The sequence below is a fragment of the Arvicanthis niloticus genome, chromosome 6 (genome assembly GCF_011762505.2).
Source record: "Arvicanthis niloticus isolate mArvNil1 chromosome 6, mArvNil1.pat.X, whole genome shotgun sequence".
NCBI classification, from domain to species: Eukaryota; Metazoa; Chordata; class Mammalia; order Rodentia; family Muridae; genus Arvicanthis; species Arvicanthis niloticus.
In genome coordinates, this window is record NC_047663.1 from 21505368 (window position 1) to 21519991 (window position 14624).

Below are 14624 nucleotides of genomic sequence, written 5' to 3' on the forward strand. Positions count from 1 at the left end.
TGGCGTAAAAAGAGCACACCCTGTAAACCATAAAAAGAGCACACCCTGTAAACCGGTAGTTCTAGTTTCAGGAATTAACAGTAAAGAAAGCTTTGCATAGGTGAACCAGGGACAGATAACAAAATCACAGCCATGGGTCACTCTGTTGACACTGCCCAGATCCCTCAACACTGGGATTATGAGCTGTGGTGTAGGCACAGTGGAATACTCTTCAGCTCTGAAAGGAGAATTGGGACCTGCACAGGACCAAAGACCCTCATCAAGCTGAGAGGTGGGGGTGGGGGGCCAGGAGCAGGAACATACTGAGTGCAGTTCACCGTGTGAAATACATATTCTTGGAGAAACAGCCACGAACACAGTTAGGAGGAGCTAAGAAACAACAGAGACAAAGAAACAGCAAACTGCAAGAGAAGGAAAAAATTCACCTGGGGAATCTCAGTGGTAATGGCTTGTCCTTAGACCAGATGGCAATGCTAGCTGTAACTTAGTGTCATGGTGTACTTAGTATGCGCGAGACCCCAAGTTTGCTCCCTAGTGCATATGAAAGGAAGGAGGGAGAGAGAAGAGAAGAAACCTAAGAAGCCTGCCTTCCTTACTCCTTCCCATCCCCCTTCCCTCCCTCCCTCCCTCTCTCCCTACTCCCACTCCCTCTCCCTCCCTTCCTTCCCTCCCTTTCTCTTTCGCTCTCTCCCTCCCCTTCCTTCCTTCCTTCCTTCCTTCCTTCCTTCCTTCCTTCCTTCCTTCCTTCCTTCCTGTCTGTGTTTGTGTATGGTCACACATGTGCCATGGTGTGAATGTGGAGGTCAAAGGACCACTTGCAGGACTTGGTTTCTCCTTCTACCAAGTGGGTCCCAGGGATCAGGCTCAGGTTGGCAGGCAAAATGCCCTTGCCCACTGAGCCATCTTTTTTTTTTCAAGACAGGGTTTCTCTGTGTAGCCCTGGCTGTCCTGGAACTCACTCTGTAGACCAGGCTGGACTCGAACTCAGAAATCCGCCTGCCTCTGCCTCCCAAGTGCTGGGATTAAAGGTGTGCGCCACCACTGCCGGCCCCACTGAGCCATCTCGCTGGCCCCAAATGAGCTGGGTGGCTTATCCTTGGATGTTCACTGCTTTGTTGCTCTGTGTGCCTTGAATGTATATATTATAAAATATGACTATGTATTATGTAGTACATAATAGAGATGAGGCTGATGGTTATGTCCTTGAGAGACTTTGCGTTGAAGAAAGAAGGCAAAGAGTTGTGTCCCTGACAGTTGTGTCTGCTGCCACCTTTTTAGTGCACTGAGGCCCTTATCTGTCTTACGATTTTGTTGCTGGCGCTGAGAAGTCAGTGCCCTTCTCTGAAGAAGGGACCTTGCTGTTGTTGTAGGCTTCCTTGATTGTGACCGAGGAGCTGCACCTGATCACCTTCGAGACTGAGGTGTACCACCAAGGCCTCAAGATCGACCTAGAGGTGAGGCCTTCACAGAAGCAGGCAGCTCACGTGGGAGTGCCCGTGCAGGGTGCCAGGACGAAATGCCTGCTGGGATGGCAGCTGGCTGCCCAGCCTAAACTTATTTCTCACTATCCATCTCTGAAAAGTCCCTGAGAGTCGCCCCTGCCCCCAAGAGTAAAGTCTTGCTTGAGTACCTGCTATGACAGTCTGCATTAATGATTGTTTAGAATCAGTTTGATGAAGTTTGGGCAAGTGAGTTTTAGTAGCCGTCACTTAGATTTTGTTTTCCAGCTTGCTTCCTTTCTTTTTTATTATTTACTTTTTGTATGTGAGTGCACTGTTGCTCTCTTCAGATACACTAGAAGAGAGGGCATCAGATCTCATTACAGATGGTTGTGAGCTACCATGTGTTTGTGTTTGCTGGGAATTGAACTCAGAACCTCTAGAAGAATAGGATAGACCGCTGTCTGTCCTTAACCGCTGAGGCATCTCTCTAGCCCGTTTTCCATCTTTCTTGATCTTACGATGTTAGACCTGGAAAAGCAGACATCCTTGTGTTTGATTTCTAACACCTCAGTGATGGAAAGATGCAGACTGTTTGAATTGCGGAGGTTGCCTTCCATGTCTGTCTCTGGAGAGTCGGGACTGAGGGCCTGGGTCAGCCTTAGAATTTGGGTTAGTGTTAGTTTTAGGGCCTGACTTTGAACAAGTTACATTTTGTAAGTCACTGATTCTGTTCAGACGTTAGTCCTGATGCAGGCTGGTCTTTTCTCCCTCCTGTCTGCACTTGGCATGAGGGGTGGCTGTGGCATTGATTTTTAATTCTAACCAATTGAGATACAGGTGAGGAGGGTTGGGAGCCATGAGAGCTCAGCTGTCCCACTGATGCGCTCCCACCTGTCCCCATACTCTACAGACCCACTCCTTGCCAGTTGTGGTGATCTCCAACATCTGTCAGATGCCAAATGCCTGGGCATCAATCTTGTGGTATAACATGCTGACCAATAACCCCAAGGTGAGTTCACCCCCACCCCTGAAATCCCTGAATCTTGCTACTTCTCCACCCACCCCACCCACCCCTACACCCCCCAGGCACAGGCTGTCAGCATTACTCTCTCATCCAAGTGAACAAATGTGTTCTTTTCAATAGAACGTGAACTTCTTCACTAAGCCTCCGATTGGAACCTGGGACCAAGTGGCTGAGGTGCTCAGCTGGCAGTTCTCGTCCACCACAAAGCGAGGGCTGAGCATCGAGCAGCTGACCACACTGGCTGAGAAGCTCTTAGGTGGGAGTTTGACAGCTTCATACATGTCTGGCCTGGGGGTTGGTCATTCAGGCAGTGTTTCCCATGTCAGCCTAGGGGCAAGGCGCTATGCCAGGGCCAGGGTGGGAAGTTGGGATATATCCTGGTGGTTTTTTTTTTTTTTTTTTTTTTGAAAGCAAATACATGACAGATATTTGTAAATTCTGCTTAAGAAATAACTTTGGTCATGGCTGAAATTCTTTTTTTTTTTTTTTTTTTTTTTTTTTCCTCGTCCAGGGCCTGGTGTGAACTACTCAGGGTGTCAGATCACATGGGCTAAATTTTGCAAAGTAAGAGATCTTGTTGATTCCTTTGGTTAGGAGACAGGGGTGGAGTGCTCATTTGTAAGGTGGTTGTGGGGGGCATGAATACTCAAAGCCCAGGAGCCCTTTCCCCAGCAGCTATCAGGAGTGGCCTGAGGATAGGAACCTGACGGTGTCAGCAGCGGAGTAAGGCTCTGGCAGGAAAGGCAAGGTGAATGCTGGCAGTCTTGACTTTCCCATTGTTCTTTTTCTCCAGGAAAACATGGCTGGCAAGGGCTTCTCCTTCTGGGTCTGGCTAGACAATATCATCGACCTTGTGAAAAAGTATATTTTGGCCCTTTGGAATGAAGGGTAAGGTTGAACTCTGCAGTAAGGCTGCACTGTGTAACCAAGTCACCTGCTCCCAGCAAGCCCGTGACTGGTTGTGTTGGCTGCAGGTACATCATGGGTTTCATCAGCAAGGAGCGGGAGCGAGCCATCCTGAGCACAAAGCCCCCGGGCACCTTCCTACTGCGGTTCAGCGAGAGCAGCAAAGAAGGGGGGGTCACTTTCACTTGGGTGGAAAAGGACATCAGTGGTAAGAACACGCACTGCTCCTCGCCTCACTTGCTCCACCTGGTGGCCACTGGCAGCACCCGGCTGCTCCATGTTCTGTGTACTACTGCCCCCTGGAGGGCAGAGAGGGCCTGTGCCTCCTGAAGCCGTGGCCTGCCAGTTTGTTCTGTTTGCTCATTTGGTTAATATTTGTGTAGAAAAGTGTGATTTAAATCTTCCTTCTGTATTCCCTTTCCTTTCCTGCCTACCCTGTTAATACATTTGAGAAAAGTGTTTTGCCTATGAGTCAGCTGGATCTCTAAGAGCCAGCCTGGATGTTGCCACGGTTCCAAGTCACTGGGTGGGGCCTTCAGAGACTCCAGCGCAATCTCTAGATTATATCAGACTGGATAACCTCTCCTTCCTGTGTCCATAACAGGAAAGACCCAGATCCAGTCTGTGGAACCATACACCAAGCAGCAACTGAACAACATGTCATTTGCTGAAATCATCATGGGCTACAAGATCATGGATGCTACCAACATCCTGGTATCCCCACTGGTCTACCTCTACCCCGACATTCCCAAGGAGGAGGCATTTGGGAAGTATTGTCGGCCCGAGAGCCAGGAGCACCCCGAAGCTGACCCAGGTAGTTGTTGACTTTCCATGGTTCTTCCTGCCTTCTTAGTGAGAAAGTACACATCCTTGGCGGAGAGACACCCTTGAGTATCTTGTGGGAGTGGGGGCTGGTGGTTCCTTCTTATGGGAAAGAGCAGTTATCGGGTGCCCTGACAGGGTGACTGACTCAAGATTCAAGAGGAGAACAGAATCAGGCCTCATGGGGAGCTTAGAAGTCTGAAGGTGAAAATAGCAACTCTCCCCCCCCCACTTCTCTCTCTCTCTCTCTCTCTCTCTCTCTCTCTCTCTCTCTCTCTCTCTTTCTTTCTCTCTCTCTCTCTCTCTCTCTCACACACACACACACACACCAGTTAAACCACTAGAAAGAGAAATGAAGAATGAAGACAGGTCTCTCTGGTGCTTCTCAGGTCAATGGATTCCAGAAAACCTGAGACAGATTTGAGTCCAGCATGCTTTGCTGTCCTGAGTTAGCAGTGCCAGAGGTCTGAAGAAAGGTTTTCTGGGGCAGTGGCTGGGGCAGCCTGGGGCAGAGCTGGCAGCAGGCTGGAGGTGTCTATGTTCAGGAGATGACGGCTGGAGGGAATGTGGACTTGGCATTTAGAATGTACAACTGCTGAAACGATGCATTTACTCTGTGGGAGTGTGCGTGGCTGTAAAACAGCCTTTCACAGGGGTCGCCTAAGACTACAGGAAAACAGAATTTCCATCATGATTCATAACCATAGCAAAATTACAGCTATAAAGTAACAACAAAAATAATGTTATGGCTGGGGGTCACCACAACATGAGGAACGGTATTAAAGGGCCACAGTGTTAGGAAGGTTGAGAACACTGGTATAAATTATACAAAAAATAGAAATTATGTTGTTAAGTCTGTAGCGCCTGGGGCTGCCCCCAGCATAAAGAGTCGGAGGTGTCTGGTCTGAAGCCATTTCAAACTTGCTGCATTGACTCTGCCTCTGTCCTCATGCTGGTGAGGAGTCTGGTTTTCTACAACTGTTGTTGATCATTGCATATACCAAGCTCTGAGCTGTGATGTGTGAGCTGGCCTCCTTGCTCTGGCGGCTTCTTTCACCAGCTGCTTTTGCTCGCAAAGCACCTGTGCACAGCTCCCCCGCCCGCCCCTCGTCCGCCATTCTTGTAGGAGTCGGGCTTTTTGACAGTTACTTTCCTTTCCCTTTGTTCTGCTGTTGAGTTCTCTTCATTCTGTGGAGGAGTTCAGCTCTCACTTCCTGTCTGTCCCTTATCTCTGTTTCCACCTTGCCTTCAGTTGGAAGATCTGTTTATCAGTCCTCTCACACTAGTCTTTGTTCTTTGCACAGAGGACTTTGAAGTCCAAGCGCCTATCCTTTTGACTAATTTTGCTTTCAAGATCCAGGCCCCTGGTCCAAGGCATCCACCTCCATCACCATCCCTGCTGTAGGCTGCCCAGAGACATTCCTCAGGGCAAGGCCTGGCGTGAGAAGGGCATCCACTGCCTGATGGGCTTGCCTCTGAGTGTAAGGAGAGTGCACTGAGGGCTCAGGGAGCCTGATGATGGAAGGGTCAGAGGCTCAGATGAAACCCTTAGGGAGGTGAGTCTGTGATGACCCCTTAGCCTCTGCTACAGGACTATTATGGTATAGACCTCACCCAGAGCCTCTTCCTGGGGCTTTCTTGTCTGCCAGGAGTCCAGGAGTCCTGTGTTCCTCTGGAGGGATTTTGAGCAAGTTCACCCAGACAGGAACAGGCCACTTCTCTCTTCCATCTGGTAGGAGTGTCCCACACTCCTACCCAGCATCAAAGTATATTTCTCAGCTCTCTTGACTATAAAAGAATGAAATTCATTCTCTCTCTCCTCCCTCCCTCCTTCCCTCCCCCTCTCCCTCTCTCATTTATTGTATATGTATGTGGGGGAGGGGGGGCTCCTTGTTGGAGGACCTTGAGGGTGTCAGCTCTCTCCTTCTACCATGTAGTCCCCGGGGACAGAGCTCAGGTCATCAGGTGACAGACAGCTTCAACACTAAACCATCTATCTCCCTGGTCCCCTCTGTCTCTCTAGGGTGAAAGTTCTCACCCTAGAGAATTTTTTGAGATCAGAGCTGTTGGATTTGTAGGCGGTACTAATTCCTTTGGTTCTGTGCTGAGTTAACCTGTTTCTTGGCCACAAATAAACTTGGATTTTCATCTAGGACCACTTTCTAATGGCTTCTCCCAGGGGTTTGTCTTGCTGGATACTTGTAAGCCCCAGTGTTATGTCTGTGCTTTTCTTAGCCTACCCACATGGCCTCAGGCCTGCTGCTCGCTTTGTTAACTGAACCCCCAGGGCTTCGTGCCAATGTCCCCAGGGCTTCCTGATTTCTTGGCCTAACATTTCAGTCCTCACATTTCCAACATAAACGGCAGAGATGGAAGACAGCCATCCCTGTCTCTCTCCCATCCCACACACGAGAGAGACAGTGCCTTGGCCAGGTTTCCTGGCTGTTGCACGTGTACTCGGACCTGGTGTTCTGTCTTCCTGGTGGCTGGGATGTGTTTTCCTGCTTGGAAGTGACTTTGGAGCCTCCAGCACTAAACCATCTTAAAGATTCAGTTCTGTTGGTGTCTGGGCTAATCACCAAACAGGGAAGTCAATTCACAAATATGACCAGGTCACAGGAGAAGCCTAACACTACACAAAGGTGGTTGACCACTCAGGCAGGGTGGGGAAGGATGCACGAGAGTTGGCTGTAGGCCGGGTACAGGTAGAGGTGGGGCAGGTGTCTCTGCAGAAGTCTTTGCAGCTCAGGAAATTATGGAAGAGACAGAACTTGAAACTGCGAGGTTAGATGTCAAGCAGCATCGGATGAGGAAGGCAGTCCTAGGAGGTAGACTGCAGTGTCCGGGCAGGCTCTGTGAGGTTGGCTCAAGCCATCCAGGAGAGGCAGGAGGATGCCTCTTGCATGTTCTAAGCAAGTCACAATCAGTTAAAGCCTGGGTGTCTGTCCTCTCTGCAGGTGCTGCCCCTTACCTGAAGACCAAGTTCATCTGTGTGACACCGTAAGTGGCTGCCCTTCCCAGTTTCACATTCGTTTCTAGTGTCCTCGGTTATCCCCAGGAATAGGGAGGACATGGGGTGAGAGCTACCTGTGAAGGGCTGGAAGCTCCTGGGCTTGTTTAGTGCTCAGAGTGACCTTGTGTGTTTAAAAAGCTTGAGTTTTTATTTTTTCTGTTGGAGACCAGAGTTTGATGGCTTGTGTGTGTGTGTTTGTTCTTTTTTTTTTCCCCCTCCATTGTGTCTTGTCAACCTGGCCCTTCCCATTCCTGCCGTCCCCCCTTTCCTACAGAACGACCTGCAGCAATACCATTGACCTGCCGATGTCCCCCCGCACTTTAGATTCATTGATGCAGTTTGGAAATAACGGTGAAGGTGCTGAGCCCTCCGCAGGAGGGCAGTTTGGTGAGTGTTTGCGGCGTCAGACCCCTTGATGCTTACCCATCCTGTACAGAGCCATAGCCTGCCATCCACACTGGTAGAAATCTTTTAGAACTGGGTGTGGTGGCCCAAGTCCGAGGCAGAGGCAGGCTGATCTCTGTGAGTTCCAAGGCCAGCCTGGTCTACAGAGTGAGTCCAGCACAGCCAGGGCTCTAATACACAGAGAAAACCAGTCTTAAAACAAACCAAACCAAAAACTGGCTTGAGAGCCATGTTCTGCTGTGGAAGTGAGCCTCACCCAGGTAATTCCCAGTAGCCACAGTAAAAAGTGGCAGGAGACATTGATACCTCAGGTAAGCCAGCACTGTCACTTCAGCATCTGAGAAGTCATGGAACTCCCCTGCCCCCGCCTCTTCTACTGAGTCTTTAAATGTAGTGGTTTTGATACCTTGCTTTAGGCTAGCCTCAGGTGCTCAGTGGCTGTGTGTGGCTAAGGCTACCACATCCAGGCAGCCTCAGACCCCTGATAGAGAGAGTGGGGGCTGAGGTGGAGACTGAGGTCTTCTAGAGGGCAAGGCCCTGTAAGGGGCTGGAAGCCTGGCTCTTCTGACCTTGCCCTTTCGTGAAGGAACAGGAGACTGGCTGCTTACAGAAGGATCGGCTTGAGGCAGCTTTAGTCAGGTGGCTGACTGGCATCTCTCCATGTCTCTGCAGAGTCGCTCACCTTTGACATGGATCTGACCTCGGAGTGTGCTACCTCCCCCATGTGAGGAGCTGAAGACAGACGCTGCAGAGATGTGACTGGGACACCTGCCCTGTGTCCACCCCTTAAGCAGCCAAACCCCAGATCATCTGAAACTCCTAACTCTGTGGTTCCAGATTTTTTTTTTTTTTTTAATCTCCTACTTCTGCTATCTCTGGGCAGTCTGGGCACTTTTTAAAACTAGAGAAATGAGTGAGTGTGGATGACAATGCGTTTATGTAAAGGGAGTGCGCCCCTGAGTCTGTGATGGGGTGTGAGAGCAGAGGCTGGAGGGAGCGGGCACTGGAGGGAGCGGGCGGCAGGAAGCGCCTTGTGCTCTGCCCACCTGCCCTCCCTTCTCAGCAGCTGGTGGTTTATTGTTAGACAAGTGCCTCCTGGTGCCCGTGGCATCCTGCTGCCCCTTTCTGTGAGCTGAAACCCAAGGCCGGGGACTCCTGGCTCTGCACTTTCAACCTTGCTAATGTCCACATTGAAGCTAGGACTAAGCCCAGAGGTTCCTCTTTAAATTTAAAAAAAAAAAAAAAAAAAGTACAAAGAATTAAGGGCAAAACACAGTGAAACACCAGAGCCTTTCCGCATCAAAGAAAGCTCAGCTGAGGCCGTGCTCTGAGCTGTGTGAAAGCTGATCATCCTGTAAACGCTGAAATGGCTTCAGATCAAATCTGTAAAAGAAAGCTAAGAACCGTGGCTTGACCTCTGCTTCAAACACGAAGGTCAGAGAGAACCTAGATATCCCAGACTCTTCACAAACTGGGTTTTGTTTACCCCGTATGCTTGCTTGTCTATTGGAGGGGTGAGATAGGCCAAGGGTACTGGAAAACCTTTGTCATGGCCCTACCCCCCTCCCCAACCCAGACCCTGTTTCAGGGCCAGCCTGCGCTGTGGGTGCCTTACTGGGCCTAGGATCAACCTGGCTTCCTTTCCCACCTGACCTTGCTAGTTGAATGTCCCTTCCCATGTCCAAAGCCCCCCTGTCCTGCTTACATTGGGAATCCCTGCCTCAGGACCTTGTGTCAAGAGGGATTGCCTTACAGATTTGAACCTGACTCAGCTACAGGTCCTCAGTAAAGCTCAGGGAGTATGGTCCTTATTCTGTGCGCTTGGTTCCCAGGGGCACCTGTAACCACAGGGCAAACGCTGACTGATGACGCCAGGTCTGCCCTCCATATGAGCAGCACACTCTTGGCCTCCCTGAGACTGGTGATTGTTTGTTCCTCATTGGGGCACCCAGGTGAGGTAGAATAGAGTGCCTGAACCTACTGTGGCCTTCATGTCACCTGCTTGCCTCAGTCACTCAGCTTACTTGAACACCGAGTGGTTCAAGGCAAGCCTCCCCTGACACAGGGGCATGGCTAGATTCGGTGACTCAAAGCCACCTCGCTCAGCTGATCAGTGTCTGTGGAATTGTTTCCCTCCAGTTAACCAGTGTCTGAGTTAAGGGCAGTAAGGACATTGTCTCCAAGACAAACCACTTGCCTTGACCACCCCAGCCTTCTGCTTTGAAACAGTTATTGCTCTCTCATCCCCAACAATGTTCTTAAATTACACAATAAGCTGAATTCATAAACTGAAAGGGTATTTAGGAAGGCAAGGGGCTTGGGCATGTTGATGGTTTCTAATCCTGGAGACCCAGGAACAAGATGAGGGCTTCTCTGGGGCTCTGGGAAGTCTGTGATCCTGGGCTAACCACCTGTAGTGAGTCCTCAGAACTGCCCACTTCCCCTCCCCTTGGCCCCACTTGTCCCCAGCCTCACCCAGCCATGCCTGCAGATTGCTTAGCCTCTCGGTACAGTGGCTTGTATTCTGTCCTGTCCACTGCACTCAAATTCCAATGTATACTTTCTAGTGTAAAAATTTATATTATTGTGGGTTGTTTTTGTTGTTGTTTGTTTTTGTATATTGCTGTAACTACTTTAACTTCCAGAAATAAAGATTATATAGGAACTGGCTGGCAGTGGGGACTGGCTGACGGGACCACCTTTGCTTAGCTTGTGCTTGGAAGAGGCCTTCCACTCGGGTGGAGCTGGGCTACGAGCACGTCAGAATCAAGAGGGGTATAGCAGCCTGGCTCCGTTGAAGTTTTGTTTGCTTCTCATTGCTGAGGTGATACAGGCCCCATCTTACATTAGCTATCATCCTCCAGAGGAGGTGACCCAGGAGCCAGGGGTCATAGGCCAGTGGCAAGAAAGTGTCAGAGTGGCCTCCTCCCTCTGCCCTCCCAAAGCTGCTGTGTTTGTTCTGGAGTCAGATAAGCTCCCTAATGGAGGGCAGGAGGGCTGGGGTGTAGACCAAGGCCTCTCCTTCCACAGTTGGCCCGTTATCACTTTCTTTACAGCTCCATCAGTGGGGACAACTTGCAGACACTTCCCTGGCTGGTGGCTGCAGGGCCCCTGGGCAGTCAGCAGTGATAATTTAGGAAAAGGCCACAGACAAGGTGTTGCTCTCAGCATCTCCCCACCTACACCACTCCCTACTCGGGACCTTGGAGTCCAGCCCAGCGCTTCCCCTGCAGAGACGGGAGCAGAGATCAGTGGTTAGCGTGGCTGAGGCAGGGGCAGACCCTGCTTCCAACCCCAAGCCACCCTGGCCCCCTGGGCCTCCCTAGGACAGGCTGTGGACTGAGTTCCTGCTCACTACCATGCCTGGAGCTCTGAGGTAACCTGTCTCACAGTTCCTTGTGCCCCAACCCTCAATCCTCAGGAGTGTGCTCCTAAGTCCAAGGCCCCAACCCCAGGTCCTGGTCTAATTGTATCTGGGTGCCAGAGGTCCAGCTAAGGCAAGTCAGACTCCTCTCAGTCTATGGCAGCAGTTGGCTGGTGTCACCTGCTAGGCTCTGGGAGGAGGCCAGGGGATGAAGGGCTAATGTCCAGGCTCTCTACTGCCCCTGGCCACAGGAAGGTTGGCAGGCACTGTGGCAGTGGCCCCAGTGATTGCTTCAGGGGCACCTGGGGAGAGGTAGCCTGGGCTACAGCTTTGCTCTCCCTACCAGGCCCCTCCCCCAGTTATTCTTGCATCTTCTTTCCCCAAGCTTTCCTGGGCATGCAGCCCCTAGCACACACGCAGTTCTTTAGCTTTCTGCCACTGTTCTAGGGTGGCAGCACCCTTTGAGATCACAGCAGGGCGAGCAAAGGTAACTCCCAAGCTAAAATGTGAAAACAACTTCAGCTTTAGTGAAAAGCCCATCCATCACCAGCCCAGTAAACCAGGAGACAGACTGGTAGATTTGCAAAAACCAACAAAAACTTTATTCAAAAACAGTTTACATAAATGTGAGTTTTATGTACAAAATATAAAAAGCATCCCTCTGTGCGTCCTCTGCTTCCTTGAGAGGTTGGAGGCTGAAACTCCTAGGCAGCTCTGTCACAGCCTCTAAGGGAAGAGCTGCTGAGAGGCCTTCCTAGATCACAACCTACGGTGCAACAGTGCAGGGCCTGTTCAGGTCCCGCCTTCCAGCAGAGTGGACCAGACTGAGCGCTTCCACCTGACTCTTTAGACTGTGTTGCTTGCAGTATACAGCTGATCTGTTGCTTTTTGAGTGCTACAGGTTTTTTGCTCCAGGTCTCCTACTCCCAGACACCCAGTATTCCCCTCCTTTCTAGTAATAAGCAAGGTTGTAAACAGGAAAGGAAGAAAGGCTGAGGCCAGGTGTGGTTATGCATGCCTGTAACCCTAGCACTCCAGAAGCTGAGGCCGGAGGATCATTCATGGACAGCCTGGGATATATGGAGAGACTCTGTCTCAAAAAAGCAAAACAAAAAGCAAAAAAAAAAAAGAAAATAAAAAGGATAAATCCATATGGAAGGGTGAAGATACCGGGTGGGGAAAAGGGATGGTGGGAATGTGGACAAGGCCATTAGACTCAAATCCCATGTCCACCCTGGCCCGAGAACTGACACACTCAGCACTGGCAGCCCTGACAGACCCAGGGCTGCTGTGTTGAAGGGAACAGCTTAAGCACACTGGGCAGTCAACGTCCGCAGCCTGTATTCACCAATGTATAAATGGTTACTATGATAAACCCCAATCTCCCTTTAGAGGGGGTGCATCACTCAGGCTACCTCATGTGTGAGGACAGGTGCACACCAGTACGGGCGAAGCTTCTAGTTCAGGAGTAAAACTCCAACTTGGCTGCCTAAACCTGGCTCCCTCCCTTTTCTAGAATTTTACTTAAATGGCCACTGAACAGATAAAAGACGCCTGAGAAATAGGTTTTTCAGCAATGATAGGTTCAGCTCTTATATGAGAGGCCCAGGGGACCCTTGAGGTCTGAACAAAAAGGCCACCACCACTTTAGCCACAGCCCCAGAACTGAGTGGGCAAGGTGGCATTGTGATTGCGCAAAGCCAAAGGTATGAGCAGAGATGCTACAACTGACATGGGCTCTCCACATTGAAGGTGGTTTTCCAAGAGCAGCATAGAGTCCAGCATTCAGGACAAGGAGCTTCTGGCAGAGGTGAAGAGGCCAGCAGGTGGGGAGAGGCGGGGGTCGAGACTGTCCATGGGCCGGCGTAAAAGTTCCTCCACATGCCGGGCAACATCCATGGTCTCATCCAGGTCAAATTCGCCATCTTGGTCAAGGACGGGGTCGGGGCTGGCGAAGAGAGGGATGTTGGAGAAACTGGTAGGTCTCATGGCTCCAAACCCCCACAGAGAGTCCTCAGGTTGCTCCTCACAAAGACTGGAGTCCCATGAGGACAGGACCCGTGGCAGCCTGGCTGGAGTGCCCACCAGGCTGGACCTGGGAAGATAATCTACTTCCATTCATATCTCTTGCTTTATACCACGACCCCAGGGCACGTTTTCCCCTCGCCTGCACTTGTAAGACAAGGTGACTGGCCACTCATCTATGAGGGTCTTCATTTACACATGCTGCCACATCCTTCACGAAGCCTCCATGGCAGCTTCTGGCCACTTACCACCAATCCTCCAACCACCTTAAGGTGAGAATTAGGAACAAGAAAACTTGTTTGGAGCCACCTGTAGCTAGAATCAGAATCTAGATCTTGGCTGGGTGTGGTCGTGTAGGCTTTTAATCCCAGCTTTCACTTGTAAGGCAGAGACAGGTGGATCTCTGTGAGTTCCAGCCAGAACTACATAGATCCTGTGACCCTGTCTTTTTTTTTTTTTTAAAGGCAAAGAATCAGAGCCTAGGGCTTGAATGATAATAGCCTCAAGAAGCTCATCCCTGTGTACAATACACATCGCTACAAAGAACTTTCAAAGGCAGAGGCTTAGTCAAGGGACTGCTTCACAAGCAAGAGGACCTGAGTGAAGATCTATCTGCAGCACCTAAACTGGGTGTGGTAATGTGTGTCTGTAATCCCAGCACAGGGGGATGGGGAAGGCAGACACAGGGGGATCACTGGAACTCATTGGCCAGCCAGCCTTGACAAATGGATAAGCTTCAGGTTCAGTGAGAGACACAATCAGAAAATAAGGTGGAAAGTAATTGAGAAATATGTATGGCATTGACCTCTGGCCTCTACATGCATGCACGCATGCACAGAGCTACAGGGACCCATAGATATATACCATAAACATAACTAATCATATAGAGGCTGTTGACATGGCTCAGTGACACTTGCCAACAAACCAATCTTGGTGACTTGAGTTCAATCCTGGAACCCACACAGTGGGAACCCACATAGGAGAAAATTGATTCACACAAGTTATCACACACACACACACACACACACTTTAAAACTTAAAAATGTAGGCAGTTCACAATTGCCCGTCCTTCCAGCTGCAGGGAGTCCAATGCTTCTGCAGGGTACACATATGCACACACTCACATACTTACACACAATTTCAAACTTTAAAAAAAGGAAAAGAATATTAGTCTGTGATTTACACGAGCTGTCCAACTGCAGTGTGCTACCTCCCTAATCCCAAGCATCCAGCCTAGGCCGCCAGAACTTAGAAAGGACAAACTCTCCTTCCTGCGCCCACCTTGTATCCATGTCAACAGCAGCAGCACTGTCTTACACCCTTCTGACACCTTACATGTAAAAGTTTTGTGTTGTCATTCCTTTTGATCCTAATCCCAATTCCACGGGGACAAGAACACCTGTTGCCTCTAGCTTGCATGAGCATCTGAGAAAATTTTCTCAGGATCATATAAACTGTACCAGAAAGTGGACGGACCCTTTGTCTAGCTTCAAAATGCTCTGCACACGTTCCTGGCCGATTTCACCTTCCTATATCTTAGGCAGAGCTACATCCTGGGCCTAGTCTGGATGGAAATCAAATCCAGAGGACCTCTGGATGCCTTTGTCCCTCAAGAGTCTAGAC

At 50.2% G+C, this 14624-nt stretch overlaps 2 protein-coding genes across 8 annotated transcripts in view; one reads left to right on the plus strand and one right to left on the minus strand.

Moving 5' to 3' along the window:
* Window positions 1-8920, plus strand: part of Stat3 (signal transducer and activator of transcription 3) — a 49149-nt gene extending 40229 nt beyond the window's left edge. For 2 of the 6 annotated variants that reach the window (XM_034505292.2, XM_034505291.2), the window contains exons 15-24: window positions 1371-1454; window positions 2353-2451; window positions 2587-2722; window positions 2978-3030; window positions 3260-3354; window positions 3441-3580; window positions 3977-4189; window positions 7152-7194; window positions 7482-7594; window positions 8285-8920. In XM_034505292.2, the coding sequence (XP_034361183.1) occupies window positions 1371-1454; window positions 2353-2451; window positions 2587-2722; window positions 2978-3030; window positions 3260-3354; window positions 3441-3580; window positions 3977-4189; window positions 7152-7194; window positions 7482-7594; window positions 8285-8340 (1032 nt within the window). In that variant the 3' untranslated portion in view covers window positions 8341-8920. The remainder of the gene's footprint in view (window positions 1-1370; window positions 1455-2352; window positions 2452-2586; window positions 2723-2977; window positions 3031-3259; window positions 3355-3440; window positions 3581-3976; window positions 4190-7151; window positions 7195-7481; window positions 7595-8284) is intronic. The other 4 variants (XM_034505294.2, XM_034505295.2, XM_034505293.2 and 1 more) reach the window with 4 other exon arrangements.
* A 2631-nt stretch (window positions 8921-11551) lies between these two features.
* The window catches only part of LOC117710476 (signal transducer and activator of transcription 5A), a 30838-nt gene continuing 27765 nt past the window's right edge, over window positions 11552-14624 (minus strand). For both annotated transcript variants that reach the window (XM_034505289.2, XM_034505290.2), the window contains exon 19: window positions 11552-12924. In XM_034505289.2, coding sequence (XP_034361180.1) covers window positions 12762-12924 — 163 coding nt within the window. In that variant the 3' untranslated portion in view covers window positions 11552-12761. The remainder of the gene's footprint in view (window positions 12925-14624) is intronic.